At 60.7% G+C, this 20661-nt stretch overlaps 3 protein-coding genes across 4 annotated transcripts; all 3 read left to right on the top strand.

Annotated features, from left to right (window-relative positions):
• Positions 1-974: 974 nt before the first annotated feature.
• On the top strand, positions 975-8289 carry PRSS56 (serine protease 56). The gene is made up of 17 exons (XM_068200533.1): positions 975-1469; positions 2228-2389; positions 2980-3177; positions 3676-3729; positions 4044-4233; positions 4332-4440; positions 4521-4680; positions 4820-4962; positions 5093-5252; positions 5337-5525; positions 5618-5779; positions 5924-5987; positions 6197-6359; positions 6761-6914; positions 7022-7102; positions 7357-7463; positions 7592-8289. The coding sequence occupies exons 1-17, from the start codon at positions 1085-1087 to the stop codon at positions 7763-7765; spliced, it is 2655 nt and encodes an 884-aa protein (XP_068056634.1). The 5' UTR covers positions 975-1084; the 3' UTR covers positions 7766-8289.
• Positions 8290-8598: 309 nt separating this feature from the next.
• CHRND (cholinergic receptor nicotinic delta subunit) lies at positions 8599-12792 on the top strand. 2 transcript variants are annotated; one of them, XM_068200532.1, is made up of 12 exons: positions 8599-8892; positions 9551-9696; positions 9875-9919; positions 10010-10119; positions 10235-10390; positions 10599-10714; positions 10969-11169; positions 11497-11608; positions 11726-11840; positions 12034-12235; positions 12330-12448; positions 12526-12792. In XM_068200532.1, the coding sequence occupies exons 1-12, from the start codon at positions 8841-8843 to the stop codon at positions 12706-12708; spliced, it is 1557 nt and encodes a 518-aa protein (XP_068056633.1). In that variant the 5' UTR covers positions 8599-8840; the 3' UTR covers positions 12709-12792. The 2 variants fall into 2 exon arrangements, with proteins under 2 accessions (XP_068056633.1, XP_068056632.1); XM_068200531.1 differs by lacking the exon at positions 8599-8892 and having other exon boundaries at positions 9358-9696.
• An 807-nt stretch (positions 12793-13599) lies between these two features.
• On the top strand, positions 13600-18330 carry CHRNG (cholinergic receptor nicotinic gamma subunit). Its single transcript, XM_068200528.1, is given in 13 exon segments — positions 13600-13677; positions 13679-13862; positions 14254-14390; positions 14493-14537; positions 14748-14857; positions 14952-15107; positions 15353-15450; positions 16230-16433; positions 16722-16836; positions 17105-17219; positions 17534-17738; positions 17841-17974; positions 18053-18330. Coding segments are annotated over 13 exon segments (1734 nt in total). The 5' UTR covers positions 13600-13614; the 3' UTR covers positions 18221-18330.
• The last annotated feature ends 2331 nt before the right edge of the window (positions 18331-20661 follow it).

Here is a 20661-nt window from a genome sequence, read left to right as displayed (position 1 = left end):
TGCCACTGAAGCGGCATTGTCCGCGCCCCGCTGGCACCATCGCGGCCGGGAGGACCAGGGGGAGCGCGGGCACGGAGCCGCTCCTGCCCCTAATGGGGACGAGCACCCCTCAGACTCGAAATGGGGATGGGGACACCGGCACCTGCTGCACTTACTGGGGGCGGAGAGTGGGGCGTGGGTACCCCCTATGGTGTACAGAGATTTGAGCACGGACACCCCCTGTTCCCCAGCGGACATGAGGACACGGACACCCCTACCCCTAGCAAAGACAGAGATCTGGACACGGGCACCCATCTCTCCCCCCTAACAAAGATGAGCACCCCACAAATGGACATGAGACCCAGAAACCCCAGTTCCTTTTACAGGGACAGAGGTGGGGACACGGGCATCTGCTGCACTCCGAAGAGGTGACGGAGATGCAGCTGCACTCTTTCACCAAAGGAGCTGAGGCTGGGCTCGTGGCCGCAGGAGGGTGGCAAATAGGGCAAAGCGGTGGCATCCCAAAATGTGGTGCCAGTGACCAGCCGAGCGGAGGCACGTAGCAGACTGTCCAGCTGGGCTGGTGAGTGTAGCCCTCCCATCCCTGGGTCCAAAACTGCCCCCAGCCTGGGCCCACTGCAGAAGAAGAGAGCAAGCAAGAAGGACAGCCGGTGACACTGTCCCACCTGCCCCTCGCCGGGGCACGTCCTCCTTCCTGCACACCAGGCAGGACAGAGGATACTGCGGCGAGGGGCATCGGAGAGGTATCCCCGGGGGCGGCCGCTGCTCAGCACGGGGGTGCAGTGCCCTTACGCGGAGCGATCTGCTCAGCCAGGGCTGGGCTGGCAGAGAGAGCGGGGACCCCCCGCCCCGGACACCCCCCCGCCTTCCCTTCCCCCGCCTTGTCCGCTCGGCCGCTCCCGGCCCGCTGCCCGCCTTTGAAACCGCCGGCGGGGCTCCCACGCCCAGCCCGGGCCCCCCGCGCCCGCAGCCGCCGGTGCGTTCCCACCCGCCCGGGGCCCGCAGGAGGGAGGGTGGCGCGGCCAGGGCTTGGCGTGAAAATGATCAAGGGCCGCGGGCAGCGCCGGAGCGCAGCGCCCGTCTGATGCTGCCCGCCCGGAGGCCTCGTCGAACAAAGGCGGCATTGAGGCCCCGGCTGCGCCCCCCCCGCGCCCCCCGCCCCGAGCTGGCATCTTGGCGCGACATTAATGAACTCGCCTGTTTGTGCTCCCCCGGCCCCTCTCTCCTCCCACCGCCCGGGGGGCACCGTATATATCCATCCCTCCTTGCCTGCCTCGGGCATTTCGGGGGTTCCCCCCGCCTGCCCCCCTTTGCCCGCCCGGGGATGGAGCAAAGAGGGAAGAGGACACGGGACGGTCTTCTCAGGGTCCGGCTGGTTCCCCCCGTGCTTTTACTGCCGCTGCTGCAGCTGGTGGGGGCGGCTCCCCTGGGCCAGAGGCTGTACCCCATGCCAGCCAGCATCCTGCAAGGTCAGTGGGGCACAGGGATGGGGGCGTCTTTGCGGGAGAGGTTGGCCGCAGATGGGTGGCTGCAGGAGACGAGACTCTTGGGTTCACTCTCAGGTAGTGTGGCAGCACAAGCAGGATGACCAGGTCCTTGTCAAAACCCCCTAAAACCCGGGGCATGCCTGCTGAGTGTCAAGTGCTGGCAGTGGCACTAGGGGACACAGGGGATGCAGGAAGTGCTGTGGTTTATGCCCTGCAGTACCAGCACTCCCTCTGGCCCTAGTATCTGTGCCACTCCCAGGGGACAATCTGCCAGGGCATGGCCAGCAGGAAGGTGGCTCTTGGTGGGTACAGGTGGTCACAGATAGGGGCACACGGGGGCATACACACATAGGGCAGGCACAGGGCACACACATGGGCACATGCAGGAACATGCAGACACAGGCACATGGACCCTGGTACACACAAGTGTGCACTCAAAAGTGTGCACAGAGGTACACATGTGGGCACACCTGCCTGGGTTCACTCCCTGTCTCCATGTAAAACAGGAACACAGAGACCTGGACAAACACGCAGGTGTGCATGTGCCAGCTCCAGCAGGGAGGTGACACTGGTGGCTGTCACTCTAGGCAATGTCAAAGGATGAAAGGCCATGCCCAGCCTGACACTCACTGTGGCAATACCAGGGCGCAGGCACCGGGTGGGCTGGGGGCACCCCATGGCTGTGGTGGGGGGCAGCGATGGGGCTCTGGGGGTCTGAGCACCCTGTGTGTACCCATCAGCACTGTCAAGCCGGGGGACGCTGGTGCTGGAGGCGGCACTGAGGAGCGCACTGCTGGCACTGGAGCGGGCCCTGTCTGAGCAGCAGCGGCAGCGGGGTGCCTGCGGGCTCTGTGCCCCCTGCCTCTTCCCACCCTGCGCCAACATCACCGGCCGCTGCCCACGTGAGTCATGACCCCATTACCCCCACTGCCCTGCCCTGTCCCCAGGAGACCCTAACCAAATAGAACCCAGGATCCCCTGCCAAACACAGCCCAGGGGTCTTATCCAAACACCATTCCATGCCCAGAAGTTCCGACCAAAACCTGCACCCATGCCTGGAGACTCTACCCAAATATTTGGATGCCTACATCATCCCCTAGAAATCCTATCAAAATGGCACCCCAAGATCTTACCCAAACCATACTCATCCCCTACAGGCTTAACCTACAGGCTTTTACCAAAACAGTACCCAGACTCCTGAAATATATCTCTAACTGCTAACGACCCTGCCTAAGCAGTTCCCATAGTATCTAGATCTTGCCTAATCACCTGGAACCCTATCCAAATAATTGCCTGGTCCCTTGTGAACTTTTCAGATATTCACCCCAAAAACGTACCCCAGTACCCAGAAGACCCTAACAAAACATCCTGACTCCACAGCCTATCATGCTCCCTTTCCCACCCATCCCAAAGCAGAGACTGGGGTGTCCTGGGCAGAGGAGCACAGGGAGGACGTTATGATGTCCAGCCCACAGCCCTGCTGTCCTTGCAGCACCAGCTGTGTCCCCTGCCATGCCCCCCAGCTGCCAGGCCCTGCTGGATGCCCAGGCACTGCCCGAGCTGCCCCAGCGCAACTGGGCACTGAGCCAGGCCTGCGCCCCCTACCAGCGCCTGTGCCCACCTGAGGGGGCCCTGCACACCTGCACCCCGCTCAGCGCCCAGCTCTGCCGCCACCGCCTCCAGGAGTGCCGTGAGTGGGCACCTGCACCCCCCCGGCTCCTCCCAGAGATGGGAGACCCTACAATAAAAAATGGGGTATCCCCAGGGGATGCTTTGAAGGATATGCGGCGTTGGGGTGACAGAGGGTGTTGGGATGGAGTGGGGAAATGGTGGAGGTGGGGGTATGATAGAGTGATAAGGTGGTGGATGGAAGGCTGAGAGATGGATCTGGGAAGGGAATTGGAGATTTGGGGTATGGAGGTATTTGGAGCGATGAGCAAATTGGGCTGGGCTGGGACACTGAGGGGCAATGAACAATCTGCGGTGGGAGAAGTGGGCAAGGGAAGACTGGGGATACTGAGTCACTGGGGGTGATGAGCACCCCCTGGGGTGGTACAGGGATGTTTGTTCGGGCTGATGGGCGTCTGGGGGTACTGAAAGGATCTGGAGCGAGTTGATGACAGCAGGGCTGTGGTGGTGACATCGGGGGGGGAGTGTTCCCACATGCCATGACATCCTGTCCCTGCAGAGACGGTGGCCGCAGCCCCGAGTCCTGAGGCAGCAGTGGAGGCGGCAATACCAGGTGAGCGGGGGCGGCCCCGCCGTGCCCACGCCACCCCCCCACCACGCCGGCGAGCGCCCCTGGCCCCCGGCTGCCCGCTGGGCCGGGGGGCAGAGGTTAGCGTCGGCAGCTGCCGGGCTGCGGGGTGCCCCCGGCCCTCCGCCCGCTCGCCTCCGTGAGCACGATGAGGCTTGACAGCGCGCCCGACGCGCCTCATGTCCCGCCACCCCCTCCACCTGCCACGGCCATCCCCGGCCACCCGAGCCCACCTGGGAGGTGGGGTGTCCAGCAGCCGGCCTGCAGGACGCCCCCCTCATCCCGACTTTGTCTCCCAGGGAGCTGTGGGCGCCGCGGGGTCCCCCAAGCCAACGGCACAGCCCCCCGAGGACGCATCATGGGCGGCAGCGTAGCCCCGCGGGGCGCTTGGCCCTGGCTGGTGTCGGTGCGGCTGCACGGGGAGCTGATGTGCGGAGGGGTGCTGGTGGGGCGCTCCTGGGTCCTCACTGCGGCACACTGCTTTGGCGGGTATGGTGGGGGCACGGCAGTACGGGGATGATGCCCTGCAGAGGCGGGCACGGGGAAGTACCATCTCCCCTGTAACTGGCTGCCTCCCACCCCGCCAGGAACCGGAACGAGCTGGCGTGGACAGTGGTGGTGGGCGACCACGAGCTGGCCAAGCCGGGAGCGGGCAAGCGGGCAGTGCCCGTCCGGCGCATCCTGCCTCACCCTAAGGTCGGTGGAGGTGGGCACCACCCCCACCTCCCTGTGCATGCCCCAGGAGCCCCCACTGACATCCCCACATGTCCTTCCAGTTTAACCCCAAGACGTTTCACGGGGACCTGGCGCTGCTGGAGCTGGCAGTGCCGCTGGCCCCATCACCCACCGTCAGCCCCGTGTGCCTTCCCAGCGGCTCCGCGGAGCCCAGCCCCGGCACCCCCTGCTACATCGCGGGCTGGGGCTCCCTCTACGAAGGTAAGAGACTCCGTGGGGTGTTCCCCTCTGTGCCCTATCTGGTGCCCAGCCCCAGCGCACCGAGGCAAGGCAGGGGGATGTGAAAGAGAGGGAGATGTCCGGGCACAGGGGACCCTGTAACGGGTGCCTTGCCTGGCAGAGGGACCAGCAGCCGACGTGGTGATGGAGGCACAGGTGCCCCTGCTCAGCCAGGAGACATGCCGGGGTGCCCTGGGCAAGGACCTTCTCACCAGTGCCATGTTCTGTGCTGGGTATTTGTCTGGAGGCATCGACTCCTGCCAGGTAACACCGTGCCTGAGGGACTGTCAGCAGCCCACTTCAAAAATCCCTCACACAGTGATGGGCGTGCACACAGCACATCAGTATGGCTGGGGTCCCAGCCCAGGCCAATGCACCGGCATTTCCCCTGCAGGGCGACTCAGGGGGCCCGCTGGCGTGCGAGGATCCCACTTCGCACCACTTTATCCTCTACGGTATCACCTCGTGGGGTGATGGCTGCGGCGAGCGGGGCAAACCAGGAGTCTACACCCGTGTCACTGCCTTCACGGACTGGCTGGATCTCCAGATGGACTGTGAGTGCTGCCGGCCGCACCGCAGGGGGCACGGAGATGCCCAGGCGGTTTTCAGCTCTCATGGCATCGCCGGTTCTCTCACAGCTGCCCCTGGCAGCCGAGAACCGAGCTGCTTCGACCTGCTGGCCGTGGCGCAGCTGCCCCCCGAGCAGCAGTCCTTGGAGCGCGCCCGTCTCTGCGCCTTCTACACCGGCTCCTGTCGGGCACCTCAGGGCCGGGCCACCTGTGCCCGTCTGGCCGAGGAGACCTGCCATGCTAGGACAAGAAGATGTGGTGAGCTGGGGGTCATGTCAGGGCTTGGGTGTAGGGAGGGACCCCATTTCTGGCGTGGGGCCAGGGTCACATCTCTCCCTCTATGCCCACAGAGCTGCACTCCTATGCCCAGACCTTAGTGGATCTCTTGCACCGGGCAGGGGACTTCATCCGAAACCAGTTTGATTTCTCCTTCCTCACCCGCACTCTGCCCCAGCTCCTGGGCAAGATCTACGGGCACTTTTTCCCTCCCCGTGTCCGCAGGGATGCCCCAGGTACTCTCCCAGGCTGGACCACCCCATGTCCACTTGGGGTCCCCTCAGTCTCCCCTGTGCTGGTGGTTGGAGCACCAGCAGCCTGCCCTGGCTTCCCAACAGGGCTCCTCTATCCCTCGTCCTGTCCTTTTCTTGTCCCCACAGGCCTGGCTGTGGCAGGGGGCCAATCCAGCCCCAAAGCAGTGGGACTCCAGACACCCCTCAGCAGGTGAAGCATGGTGGGCCACGGGATGAGGGGCTAAAGAGGTTGGGGAGGTGGTTGAGATATTGGTGGCCACTGACATGCCATTTTGGGGACAGCCTGAAGCATTGGGATCCTGTTCCTGCTGCTACCAGGGCACTCCCCCAGGGTGCCCAGGTGGGGGGCAGAGGGTGGCACTGCCCAACCAGTCTGAGCTCGCCCCATTGTACTTCCAGGTGGGGGGGCAGGCGGCTGCCCCCCTTTGCAGAGCTTTTTGGGGTCGTGGGACCCCAGCTGCAGGACTGGGTGGAGGCTCTGAGGACTGTGGCAGGGGGCAGCCACCTGGTGACAACACGGGACAGGGAGCAGCTCTCTGGGGAGATGCAGCTCTTCCTGCAGGTATGTGGGGAGGGACAGGCTGGGAGAATCCCTGTCCTCTTGTGACTGGGCCACCAGGGACCAAACTCCTTCAGTTCCCCTGTGTCCCCTCCTGACATCCCGTGGGTCCATTGTCCTCTGTGCAGCTGCAGAAGTGGCAACTGTCACTTTGCCATCACAGAAGGGACATCTCACCCTCCCCAGATGAAACCAGTGCTCCGAGTCCAGCCAGTGCAGAGCCAGCCATGGGTCTGACCCTGCAGCTTAGGATCTGACCCAACACAGCCACTTGCATGTCACCAATTCCCTGTCTGACACCAGCACACCCATGTCCTGCACTCTGCCACCATGCACATGGCTGTGCCCACGGGTGCCCTGTGGGTGCCCCATCACCCATCCTGTCCCACTCTTCCCTTCATCAGGGTGAGGATGTGGTGGAGGAGATGGTGGCACAGGGACGAGCCTTCCTCACCCAGCTGCAGGCAGAGCTGGACCTTGGCACCACCCTGGAAGCCATGGAGGCACAACAGGCATCTGGAGAGCTGGCAGGGACCCTCGTGCCAAGCCATGAACCCCGTGAGCCTGGAGGGACTGGGGACAATGGGACAGCAGGGTGTCCATCCACTGGCCAGTTCTGTGTCCGGCCAGTGTCCGCCAGCGTTTTACACCTCTCTTGGTGGCAGGGAGGGAGAAACGTGAACTGGTGCCCACGGAGCTGCCCAAGGTGGAGGAGGAAGAGGAAGAGGAGGCAGGTGTGGGCACAGGTAAGCTCCCACAGATACTAAGAGGTGCTAGGTATCACCAAGGGAACGGTGACAAGCCCAGCCTTGCAGCCCCGTCTCACGGCTGTCCCATTTCAGTGGGACAGTCTTTTGCTATATTCCCCCACTCTGCCCATGCTCCCCTGGTGTCCCCAGAGCAAGGGTGCTCCTTCCTGTGGTGGGCAGCAGCATGGTGCTCCCAGGATTGATCCCTGATGTCCTCTCCATGTCTCTCCTGCCTGTCCCGGGGGTTGCAGCCTGCCCTGGCCTCAACGAGTCGGCAGTGCGGGTGGGCGCGGTGCGGGACCTGTACGCCTGGGTGCTGCGGGTGCCTGAGGCAGACCTGGTCATGACCTTCCAAGAGGTGAGTGCCCCATCCAGCCACTCTGGGCCACACACCCTGGCAGCCAGGCAGTGCCATCCCCCAGCCCACCACTGTCCCACTCTGCCCATGGCTCCCCTGGGACTCATTGTGCTGTTGTCTCCCCACAGATCCTGGTGGACTTGGGCTCCAAAAACTCCAAGGGACTGTACCGGGCACAGGTTCGAGCCACTGTAGGGGGCCGTCCCACAACCTTCACTGGCCTTGTGGGGCTGGAGAGTGACACACTGGCCCGTAGCATGCCTGGCCTCGTCGCTCTGGCACTCGAAGCGCTGAAAACCTAATGGGGTAGTGTGCCAGCATGGGGAGAGAGCACTGCGGCAGGTGTCCCTTATGTCCTTCAAACACACTCCACTCCCAGTCTTAGGCTCTTCCACACCTTTGTCCCCAGTTGTACCTCAGTCTCTCATCCCACCAGCATTTCCTTACTTCCCCAGGGCAATGGGGGCCTGGTGGGTACCTGAAGCATCTCTGCCAGGAATCACAGTCCTCCTCTCCCCTGGAACCCCCAACTTGGCAAGCCCACCCTCACCCCATCTTTCCCAGAGGCACCTGAGCTGTTATTTATTTGTACAGAGAAGGTTTATTTTTCAATAAAGAAGGGCTCTATTTTCCAGTATCTGGCGAATGTGAAGTGAGTGCTGTGCCACACAATGCTGGTGAAGTGGGTGACAGCGGAGGGACTTTCCAGGGGAGCTATGATATCCCACTACGTCCCCCTTCCCATCTGCCTTGTACTCCGAAGTGATGCCTCCAGCCTTGGTTCCTGCTGTGCCCACCCTGGCACGGACTCCCCAGCCCCTTCCCCCGGTGTCAGACACCCTCCTGACCATGCAGCACCCACAGCGCAGCACTGCTGCTCACCCTGGTGATGCCCCTCAGAGACCCACATGAAACCTCCCGATGCAGGGGCTGGATGTGCCCCGGGTCAGTGCTCAATGGTGGGTGTCAGCCCTGGGTGCACCCACTGGTGCTTGGGAATCAGTGGGTACCCTGGGGACCCTGCCGTGGGGACCCTGCCACTCCGAGCAGCACCACCACAGGGACTGCTGAGCAGCAGGGAAGGGACGGCTGCTTCCCGTGCCCAGCAGTGCCTGTGCTGCGGTGCCCAGGCTCAGGGTGATGGGCTGACACCCGTGGGGCCAGCAAGGCCAGCTGTGCCTGCCCATCTCCCCTTCCCTGCATGTGGGGGAGCCGGAAGAGAGGGGTTGGAGCAGCTCTCTGGTGCCGGTACCCTTCCCCCTCAGCACCTGGCACCATCCATCTCCCACTCCCTCCGGCAGCCGGACATCCGCTCAGCCGGGCCAGGCAGGGAAGCAGCCAGGGCCTGGCACGGCGTGAGGGCACCGCGGGCACGGCATGGGGAACCTGTTGCAGCAGCTGGCCCTGCTCGGGGCACTGATGCTGTCGGGTGAGCAGGGTCTGGGTCATGGGGTGCCCCGCTGCTCTGCTGCATGGGGTGCCCATAGGGTTATGGGCCTCCTCGATGGGTTTGGTGGGGGATGATGGTGGCAGGGTCCAAACTGGGCACCAGGGTCCCCAGGGCTGCATTTTGGGTATTACCTGTCAGAGTCGGCTCACTGCGTGTCCTTTGTGCTTCCTTCCTGGCTGTGCCACCCAGAGCCATGTCCCTACCTGGGCTATGTGCTGTCAGTGCACAGTGTCATTGTATCCATGTGTCCCTGTGAGTGTCTGTGCCAAATCTATGACCACGTGTCCCTGCACACACTGGGTCCATGTCCATGAGTCCATGTGTGTTCTGTGTGTACAGCCACCTATGTGCACAGTTCCACCATGTCTGTATCCAAATGTCTCGTGCCTGTGTCCCTCTCTGTGCTGGGTTTGTATCTGTGTCTGTGCCCATGTCCTTGTCCCGTGACCATGTGTGACCATGTTCTCCCATGTGTCTGTCATTTCTGCGCTGTTCTCCTGTGCAGCACAGACATGTCCTGGCCTGTTCCTCTCCCCTCTATTCTTATACCACCCTGCCCTTGCCAAGCATCCTAGGGGGTGGCATTTGGGCCCAGCAACCCCTGAGCCCCCTGGTTTGCCTGACCCCACACCCCCAGGTGGGCTCTGCGTGAACCACGAGGAGCGGCTCATTCACCATCTGTTCGAGGAGAAGGGCTATGACAAAGAGTTGCGCCCTGTGGTCTCCACTGATGAGGTTGTGGATGTCTACCTGGCCCTCACCCTCTCCAACCTAATCTCACTGGTGAGTCCCAGTGGGCAGGGCCCACTTTGGGGTGTCCCTCAGCCAGGCCTCACTCCTAGGGCTTGGTTGCATGGCGGGGAACCCTGAGGCTGCTGTCCCAACCCTGGCTGGCAAGGGTTGGGGGTCCTGGGGTGGGGGGACACCCTGGCCTCTCACTGCCCCATGTTGCTGTTTGCAGAAAGAGGTGGACGAGACGCTCACCACCAACGTATGGCTCGAGCACGTGAGTAGGGACAGGTGTCACAGCATCAGTTGTGCCACTATGGGGTGGCCCAGCATGGTGAGGGAGTGACCTGAGGATCCTCCCCTCCAGGGCTGGACCGATTACCGCCTGCAGTGGAACAAGTCTGAGTTTGGGGGTGTTGAGGTGCTCCGCCTGCCGCCAGACATGTTGTGGCTGCCAGAGATAGTCCTGGAGAACAAGTGAGCTGTGCCTTAATTTCCCCTCCCAATTCTTCTGAACTGCTCCCAGTGCATGTCCAGGACTCCCCTGGCCCCTTCCCAGCCATGCCATAACCTTGTCTCCCTCCTGGCACAGCAATGATGGGCTCTTTGAGGTCGCCTACTACTGCAACGTCCTCATCTACGACACGGGCTACGTCTACTGGCTGCCACCCGCCATCTTCCGCAGCACCTGCCTCATCAACGTGGACTTCTTCCCCTTTGACTGGCAGAACTGCTCCCTCAGATTCAGGTGCTGGGTGGCTGGGTCAGGGCAGCAGTGTGGCCATGTCATGCCTGGGTGCCTGCTGCTGCCAGCTCCTCCCCTTGCTGTTGAGGTGCAGTAAGATGGAGTCTGTAGGTGACTTGGTGGCCTAAGTCCATCATGCTGGAGGTCAGGGTGGGTTCGGTGGTGGGTACCCAGCAGCCCCTCACTGTCTGACCCCCTGGCTGTGGTCCAGGTCGCTGGCATACAGTGCCCTGGAGATCAACATACACTTGAAGACGGACAGTGACCCAGACACAGGGAGGTCTTACCCAGTGGAGTGGATCATCATTGACCCCGAAGGCTTCACAGGTAATGCTGGTGCTCTCTGTCATGTCCCGTGGCAGGGGGACACCCTGTAAAGGTCAGGGGTGGGAGGGGGCATTCTGGAGTGGGGCATACTGCCATGGAGAAACTTCATTACCTGGAGCTTTGGCATCCTGGCACTCATTCCACCTTGGAATGCTATCCACACTCTGAGGGGGAAGACTGGTGCTAGTGGACCTGGTGAGGACAGTCATGGCAGGTGTCCCCCATGCTGTGTGCTGTCCCCTGTGCCCTGGCAGAGAATGGGGAATGGGAAATCATCCACCGCCCAGCCCGCAAGAACATCTACCCTGACATTCCCCCGGACACCAGTGAGCACCAGGACATCACATTCTACCTCATCATCAAGCGCAAGCCGCTCTTCTATGTCATCAACATCGTCATACCCTGCATCCTCATCGCCTTCATGGTCATCCTCGTCTTTTACCTGCCTGCCGACAGTGAGTGAGCCCTGTGGCATGTGTGCCAGCAATGGGAGTCACATCCATGGGGCACCTCTGTGTCCCACACCTGCACCAGGCAACACCCCAATGACGACATCCCAGAATTAGAATATCCCCATCTAGAACACCATCACCCCAGCCAGGCATCCTGGCAGAGGTGCACTTGGGTACAGGATATCCCATGCGGGACCCCAGGGCATTCCCATAACAGAAAACCCCTTATGGGGCACTGTATCATGGGACACTGGAAGGGCAACCCTGGCACTGGGGACTCTGCTAGAAGTACCTGGGGCAAGGTTTGCCCTGAGCTCACCTGTTCTCCAGGTGGTGAGAAGATGACCCTGGTAATCTCAGTGCTCCTGGCCCAGTCTGTCTTCCTCCTGCTGATCTCCCAGCGCCTGCCTGCCACTTCCCACGCCATCCCCCTCATCGGCAAGTGAGTCCTGGGCACCACTGAGTGCAGCAGGGACATTGTGGAGTCCCTTGGTGCCAGAGGGCAGCTCTGCCTGTGCCCAGTCCCTGTGGCAATGCCGGCTCCAATGCTCCCTACCAGGTATCTGCTTTTTATCATGCTTCTGGTGACAGCCGTTGTGATCATCTCCGTCGTGGTCCTCAACTTCCACTTCCGCACCCCCAGCACCCACATCATGTCTGACTGGGTCAGAGAGGTGAGCAGGGTGTGGGTTGGGGTGGGTGCACTGGTGGGTAGAAGGGTCACACTGTACCCCACAGAGAGCATGGGACAGCAGAGCCCTGGTATTGCATCTGTGCCAGATGGAGTTTGTGGGCAGAAAGTGGGGACAAGGTAGCAACACACTGGGGAGGTGGCCAAGGGACATGACACTCCCTCTTGTGTCCCAGGTCTTCCTGGAAAGCCTGCCCCGGCTGTTGGGCATGACACAGCCGACCGAGAGCCCGGCGGGTGCCCCGAGCATCCGGCGCTGCAGCTCGGCCGGCTACATAGCCAAAGCAGAGGAGTACTTCAGCGTCAAGTCCCGCAGCGAGCTCATGTTCGAGAAGCAGTCGGAGCGGCACGGGCTGACCAGCCGCATCACCCCTGCCCGTGAGCACAGGGACAGAGGGAAGGGTGGAAGGGCTGGAGTCTCCAGGGTTGGCAGCCCTTCGGAGCCCATCTCACCACCCCCTCTGATCCTCAGGCTTGGTGCCGCTGGGCATGGACTCAGGCGAGGAGCAGCCCTACGAGCGTATCAAACCTGTCATTGACAATGCCAACTACATTGTCAAGCACATGAGGGATGAAAACAGCTACAATGAGGTAGGGACATGGGCCCTGGAAGGGCAGGGGGAGCTCCCTGTGCCCCCACACTGCCTGGATCCTGGCTCTCTCCACAGGAGATTGACAACTGGAACCGTGTGGCCCGCACCCTGGACCGCCTGTGCTTTTTCCTCATCACCCCCATGCTGATGGTGGGCACCCTCTGGATCTTCCTCATGGGCATCTACAACCACCCACCGCCACTGCCCTTTGCCGGAGACCCCTATGACTACCGGGAGGAGAACAAGCGCTTCATCTAGGGGGCTGTGGGGATCCCATGTGCCAGCCTCTCCCCCACCTCTCTTTGTTTGGGAAAATAAAGCTTCTTGCCATGGGGCACTGAACTGTTGGCTGCCCTCAGTGTGCCCCAATGGGGAACGATGCCCATCCTGAACACTGTGTGTGTCCTGGGGAGGGTGATGCCCACCCAGGGAATGGGTGTTGTTGGATGTCCTGAGTGTGGTGGACCCCAGCTGTGGCCAGAAGGGGTGTGGTGGTACTGGCCCTGCTACCTCTGTGGGCTGGGCACTTGGGGCAGGATGGGCTGGGGAAGGAGTTGGCCCCCCCAGCATGGCACCATCCCCTGCAGACCCACTGCAGCTGGCAGAGATGCCACCAGTGCCCACATTTTTCCCCTGCCCCCATGATCCCCCATCTGGACCTACAGTGTCCCCCCAGCACGCTCCATCCCACAGTCCAAGGCAGGGGGCCCGGAGAGGTGTCTCCTTCCCCAGCTCAGCAGTGGCATGCCAGGGCTCTGGTTTCAGGGGACACCTCTGACGTTCCCCCACCGGCAGTGGCTCAGGACAGCTGTCACATCCTCTCCACTGAGCCAGGAATCTCACCACACCCCCACACCCCCACACCCCCATCCCCCCCGTCCCCGTGACCCTCCTACACAGGGGCTGGAAGGATTTGAACCCCCGGGGTGGTGGTGGGGGCGGGCGGGCATGACTCCCCAGGCTGATGTGATGGGACTTGCCTGCCCCTTCCCCACCCTGTATTCTGGGGGCAGCTACCGCCATGGCAGGGACAGGATGTGCTGGCAGAGGGGCACCCATTCCCATAACCTGCAAAGAGATGCACCCCTTTATGGGAGACACGGGGAACCCAAGGCACATAGCTCATTTTGCCCCTTGCCCCAATCCCAACCTCTCCGGCACAAAATGCCAGAGGAGCTTCCCAGCAAACTGGCATCGCCCCACCAGCGGGGGAAGTGGGTGGTCACGCGTCCCTCCCGGGCCCCCGTGGCTGTTGGGAACAGCTGACGGTGGCAGGGGACAGCTGTCCTGTCCCAGCGGGCGCCAGGCCCAGAACACGTCGGCGCAGGCGGCCGAGCGGAGCCCCAGCCCCTGCGCCCACGGCACCGCCATGCGTGGCCACGGCTTCCTCCTCGTCCTCTGCACCCTGGCAGGTAAGATCTGCCCGGCCAGGGAGAGGCCTGGAGGGCACCTGATCACCCCCCACCTTTGCACCTGGGCGTTTGTCACCCCTGGGAGTCCAGTGCCAGGCACCGCCCCGCCCGGCTGTCCCTGTGCTGGCAGCCCACTGCCCCCGCGTCCTGCCCTGGCGAGCTGCCCGGGTGGGCTGGGTGAGCGCGGGCCGGGGACACAGCCCTGCCTGCGCGCGGGGCACCGACGGGACGGTCCGGATCGTGGAGCAGAGCGCACACACCGCAGCAACACGCGCCTGGGCATCCCTTTCCCATGCACCCTGTGCCTCCCCCCTCAACACATCAGGTTCAGGGGGCATCAGTGACGCCACTGCCTTCCCCCCGGGGTGTCACATGGCTTGCACCCTCCCAGGTGTGAGCTGCAGGAACCAGGAGGAAAAGCTGTTCCAGGACCTCATGTCCAACTACAATCAACAACTGCGCCCGGCCCGGGGGGATGAGATCATCGATGTCTCCCTCAAGCTCACCCTCACAAACCTCATCTCCCTGGTGAGAGACCCTCACAGGTACTCCCAGTGGGACAGAATTTGCCCCCACTTGTGGGGCAGAAGGCAGGGCACTAAAGCCATCTCCCTCATCCTTCCCTGACAGAATGAACGGGAGGAGACCCTCACCACCAACGTCTGGATTGAGATGGTGAGAACCCTCCCCTCTTGGCAGGATCATGCCCAGCTATGTTTGCATGTCAGGGTAGCACCCCATGAGGGGCTGGCACTGTAACCTGCATCCTCTTTTGTGGGCACCTCCAAATGAGCCCATTTTGTGGGCAGCATAGCACAGGCAGCTCACAAGCTTTTTCATCTTGGGGGCTGCATGACCCCTCCTCCCTATCTCTCCTTCTCCCAGCAATGGTCTGATTATCGCCTGAGCTGGGATCCCGAGAAATACGACAACATCCAGCAGCTGCGGGTGCCCTCCACCATGGTCTGGCTGCCGGACATCGTCCTGGAGAACAAGTAGGTGACAGGGCAATGGGGACACATCCCCACATAGGGCTGGCAGCTGCCCCCCAGGCATAGTTTGGGGTTGAGCCCATCCTTTTCCCCCCAGCATCGACGGGACGTTTGAAATCACCCTCTACACCAACGTGCTGGTGTCCCCTGATGGCAGCATCTACTGGCTGCCCCCTGCCATCTACCGCAGCGTCTGCGTCATCCACGTCACCTACTTCCCCTTCGACTGGCAGAACTGCACCATGGTCTTCCAGTGAGCATGGGCACCATGGCAGCTCCTCCTGGGATGCAGGGATTGGCATGGGATGCCCACCTTTGCCCCTGGGGAGATAAGTGCCACCTGCCTATCCCCTGCCACTTAGCAGGAGGCACCACGAACAAGCCAAGCACCCCAGTGAAGAGCTGGAGGTGGCCAGCATGGCCTGGTGCCGCATTGGCACCCTTTGCCCATACAGCTTGCTGCATGCCAGCCTGTGCCACCACCTCATCTCTCCCCAGGTCCCAGACGTACAGCGCTAATGAAATCAACCTGCTGCTGACAGTGGAGGATGGCCAGACTGTGGAGTGGATCTTCATTGACCCCGAGGCTTTCACAGGTAACACTGCAGCCACAGCGACGGCACAAGGGTGTCCCACCACAGGGGACATCCAGCAGGTCTGCTGCTACACTGCTGGCTGCCAAAAGCAGGGCTGCCGGGACTATTAGCAGCTCCCACCATTACATGGGCACTTAAGTTATTAGTGGAAGCGGGAGTGTGGGAGAGATTTGTTTTTCTAACCCCCCCGGCTCGAGGCTCTTGCAGCCTGGCAGCTGCTGCTGGAGAGCACCGCTCCTGCAAGCTTGATTGATGCTGGGAATGTAGCTGTCATGGCCAAACAATGACGTTTTCCATCACATTTTAATTGCATATTGAAGGAACAAAATGCTTTTCAGGCAGCGAGATTTATTTTTTCATTACCGGCCTGAGTTGCGATCTTGACTGGGGAAAAATCTATCGCTCCTGCGGAGAGCACGAGAGAGCGGTGCACTGTCACCCAGTGTCATGCTTGGCTTCCCTCTGTGGCACTGTGAAATGCAGAGATGGGGGGACCCCAGCCTCACAGCTGTAGCCCTGGGAGCCCTCAAAGGGTTAAAGGTGCCCCACATGTGCCCAGCTGCCCCATCCAACTGCTTTTTGGAGTATTTTACCCAGGCACCGTGGCACATTCCACAGTGCTCATCTCCCTCACAAGTGGCTCTAGCACTGTGCAAAGCCTGGGTGCCCTGTGGGGCCCATGCCAATCACCAGTCCTCCCCTTCCTCCCTGGACTGGGGGGCTGGAGGCCCAGCACCCCCGTGGGACAGTGGGGCTCACCTGGCACCATCACGATGCAGAGAATGGCGAATGGGCCATCAAGCACCGCCCTGCTCGGAAGATCATCAACTCACAGCACTTCACCCCAGATGATATCCAGTACCAGCAGGTCATCTTCTACCTCATCATCCAGCGCAAGCCACTCTTCTACATCATCAACATCATCGTGCCCTGTGTCCTCATCTCTGCCATGGCTGTGCTCGTCTACTTCTTGCCCGCCAAAGGTACAGTGGGACCGTGCCACTGTGAGCATGGGGATGTGCAAGGGGACAGCGGCACTCCAGGAAGGGCTCCTTGTTCCCTCTGTGCATGGGGACCATCAGAATTATCTCTCACCCACTCCTGTAGTACTTGGATTGAGGGGAGTGTGTAAATTTCTAGGTATCCCATAGTTAATGCCTCAAGGCAGGACTTGTCTAATTCAGCTTTTGGGTGGGTTTTTTTTTGCCTTAGGAGGGCAATCCCCACTGTACTACCTTGTGCCAAACTCTGCCTTTCCCCCTCCTTGGCAGCGGGCGGGCAGAAATGCACCGTCTCCATCAATGTTCTCCTGGCCCAGACTGTCTTCCTCTTCCTCATTGCCCAGAAGGTGCCTGAGACCTCCCAGGCTGTGCCTCTGATTGGAAAGTAAGTGACACATTAGGATTGGGGTGCCAGCCCTCTTGTCACACTGTGCCAGCAGGGTCTCAGGTGCTGTAGAGCAGACAGTGCCCAGGGACAGGACCTCGGTACAGAAATAACCCTCAGCCCAGATGGGGCTGACACAGGGCTACCACTTGCCCATGTTTCACTGCCTGTCACCAGCTTCCACCAGCAGGAGGGCACAGAGAAGGACCTTGCATGACCATAGCTTGTGACCCAGCAGCCCTACTGAGGCTCTGTGCCCCCTCCCCAGATACCTGACCTTCCTCATGGTGGTGACAGTGGTGATTGTGGTGAATGCTGTCATTGTCCTCAACGTCTCCCTGAGAACGCCCAACACTCACTGCATGTCCCAGAGAGTGCGCCAGGTACCTGCCATCATCCCCCTACCCTTTGTACAGGGGGAATGGGGTGGGTATTTGGGGATCAAGGCCATGTCCCTTGCAGAGTAAGGTGGCAGGCATGCCTTCCTCTGAGTGCAAGTCCTGGCACAAAGAGAAGGCCCCAGATGTCTCCAATGGACCAGACCGTGCCACCAAGCCACTCACAACACTGGGGAGCAGCAGGTGCCAACATCCCAATAGCACCATGCTCCAAGCAATGCCAGGGAAACCAGTCACACCCATTGGGTGCTCTGGGTGGTGTGAGGGGGACAGATCCCCACAGGCGACACTGTGCCCAGGTGTTCCTGCATCTCCTGCCCCGCTACCTGGGCATGGCCGTGCCAGAGGAGACCCCAGGGCCTCCGCGAGCCATCCGCAGACGCAGCTCCCTGGGGCTCATGGTGAAAGCTGATGAGTACATGCTCTGGAAAGCCAGGACCGAGCTGCTCTTTGAGAAGCAGAAGGAAAGAGATGGGCTGATGAAAACTGTGCTGGAGAAGATTGGTGAGTGACCCTGGGGCGTTGGCACCTTCCTGTGAAGTTGGGCTTTGTGCCAGGTGGCTGAGCGCTTGCTGGTGCCCGCTGTGCTGGCTCTGCTACTCGCAGGACGTGGTCTGGAGAGTGGCAGTTCTCAGGACTTCTGCCAGAGCCTGGAGGAGGCAGGTCCTGAGATCCGCGCCTGCGTGGATGCCTGCAACTACATCGCCAATGCCACGCGGGAGCAGAACGACTTCAGCAGCGTGAGTCAGGGCTGGGGGGAGAGGGATCTGCATGGGGGGCAGTGGGCACAGCCCTCACCCTTCTTGTGCCACTGGCAGGAGAGCGAAGAGTGGATGATGGTGGGACAGGTGATCGACCGTGTCTGCTTCTTCATCATGGCCTCTCTCTTTGTGTGTGGCACTGTTGGAATCTTCCTCGTGGCTCACTTCAACCAGGCACCTGCCCTGCCTTTCCCTGGGGACCCCAAGCAGTACCTGCCACAGTGATGCTCGCAGGTGCCCACCAGCCAAGCGGTGGAGATGGGGGAAGGAGGAACATAGGGTGTTCATGCTGTGCTGAATGTGGAAATAAAACCCTCAAGCCTTGCAAGCCTCCATGGCATCTCTGCTCTGTGCCCACCTGCCTCAGAGGCAGGCTGGCCACACACCTCTAAGGCTGCACAGTCCTGTGGGATGAGACACAGGGAAACTGGAGCAGTCAGACATCTAACAGGCCATGCAGCAGTGCTGGCAGCAAGAGCCACATCACCCCACTGCAAATTTACAAATTCCAGCCCAGGACAAATGGGAATACTATCATCCCTGCCATAGCAGTGGGGCAGGAATCACAGCTAACAGCTGCCCATTCTGGGGCAACAATGGAGCCATGGATGGGATTTGTGGCAGATAATTCTTTCCTCAATTTATGCCCTGACTGTGGGTCTTGGGTCCGTTGATCCCTAGTAAGCAGCTTGAGATGGAAAGACTGGGCCACCAGGCACTCAGACACCCTCAAGGATGTGTGGCATCCATCTTTCTGGGAGCATCAGCACAACTCTCTCCCCCACCAGCCTTCCTTGCCCTATGGGATCATCTCTGTCAAGCACAGCCCCTTCCCCCATCCTAGCAATGCTGCATCCCCCTGTGCCCCTCACTGACCTCTGGGGCCCCCTGGCTTTGTCCCCGCTGGCAGGGGAGATGAGAGAGGTCAGCCTGGCGAGCAGCATCTGCTCCTCTGTGATCCAGCTCATGTCACCTGCACCAGGCTCCAGGACGTGCATCAGCCTCACAGTCCCAGCACCGTCTGCCTCTGCTGCTGCTGGGAGAAAACCAGTTGGTTACTACCCACAGCTACCCCTGGAACTGTCTGACAGGAGTGAGGGCACTGTGGGCATGGATGGGGGAGGGAGGAAAACACACAGCAGCTGAGACATCACTTCTTGGGCATCTGCAGCCTGGTCATGGCCCAGAACCACTCGGGGCTCTGCCAGCCTGCTGCTGCTTTCTGCAAGGTGGCTTTTCCTGCCCTATCCCTACAAGATGCGTAGTGCCCACAGCACCAATACCAGGTGAATATGGAGCTCCCAGCTGGCACCTTGAAGGAGGTGGGAATGGTGCTCACTCCTGTCAGGCAGGGGCGCTCAGAGGATCTTAGCTGTGTCCTGCCCCCTGCCTGGGTCACCTCCCATGGCCATGACCCAGGTGAGGTGACCAGGTCCTGGGGCACTGTACTCCTGGCCACAGTCTTGCTGGTTAAGTGATGGCACTGTGCAGTACTCCTGTCCTCTCAGTGGCTGAAGGGACAGACCCTCCTGGCCCAGTGTCCCCAGCCCTGTGAGGGCCAGGAGCTGCCATAAGCTGCCCAAACCAGAGCACGAGGCATGTCTGCAGCCCCCAGACTCTCTGTCCCCAAGAAGATACATAATTAGTGAGCTCTGGTCTGTCTTTGCCTGGCCATTTCCCATTGATTACTGAGTCCCTATTGCCCTGCTGCCAGTCTCCAGGGCCGGGTACTGTCACCTGCTTCTTACCACTCTAGGGATGTTGCTTCTTCCAGTAAGCTCAGGCTCCAGCATGTCCATACAGCACAAGTGGAAACGGATGAGCTCTTCCAGCCTGCTAGGAGCACATAACTGAGATCACGCTCTCCACCATCTCCAAGCAGTGGTTTTATGAGCCCTCAGGAGCTCTCTGTGATTTATCATTCCAGAGACAAGAACAAAAGCAAGAGCTGTACGTCACAGATCTTAGGTAGTAGATGTGCCTTGCAGGATCTGGCAGGGGAACACCTTGTAGGTCCCTCTGAGGTTATGGGGCAAGTGCAGTGAGAGGAAAAGCTTCCTCAGCCCAGTATCAGCCTCCTGTACTCACACCCCATCAAGAAGCACTAAGACAAGGCAACATCATCCTCCAACTGCTCCCCTCTGGGAACTGGGAAGAACCATCAGCCCCCGTCAGATCAGCTGCAGCCAAAGTCACCCAGGGCCCACGAGCCCACCACAGCTCAGCATCCCCTTGGGAAAGAAGAACTCAAGGGAATGCTTTTCTTTGGGATCGAGGGCTCAAAGCTCTTCCAGTTCCCCAAAAGCCACTTTGCAGGGATTTAAAGTTCAAGGGTGTTCAAAGCCTTTAGGATAACGAAAGCAGGAAAGGTCTTGACTCACTGCAGATTTGAGGCTCCCATGGCTAGAGGCTTCCTTCCTGAATGAAGAGGATCTGAAACCTTTTTGTAGAGCATGACAGAAGCTCCTTCCTTTCACAAACAACCTCATACTGGTGTTTTCACCATTCTCATTAGCAGGACACAGGGGACCACAAACCAAAAGTCCAGCTCAAAAACCAGTCTGGCTCCATCCCCCTCCAGGCTCTAGGAGGCCCCTCGTACTTGGCACTGATCAACCACTTTTTTCCTGACCTCAGGAAAAGTAGCCTTAAAGAGGACAAACTCC

Source organism: Anomalospiza imberbis, chromosome 10 (assembly GCF_031753505.1).
Source record: "Anomalospiza imberbis isolate Cuckoo-Finch-1a 21T00152 chromosome 10, ASM3175350v1, whole genome shotgun sequence".
Lineage (NCBI taxonomy): Eukaryota > Metazoa > Chordata > Aves > Passeriformes > Viduidae > Anomalospiza > Anomalospiza imberbis.
This window is presented reverse-complemented; position numbering and strand designations above follow the sequence as displayed.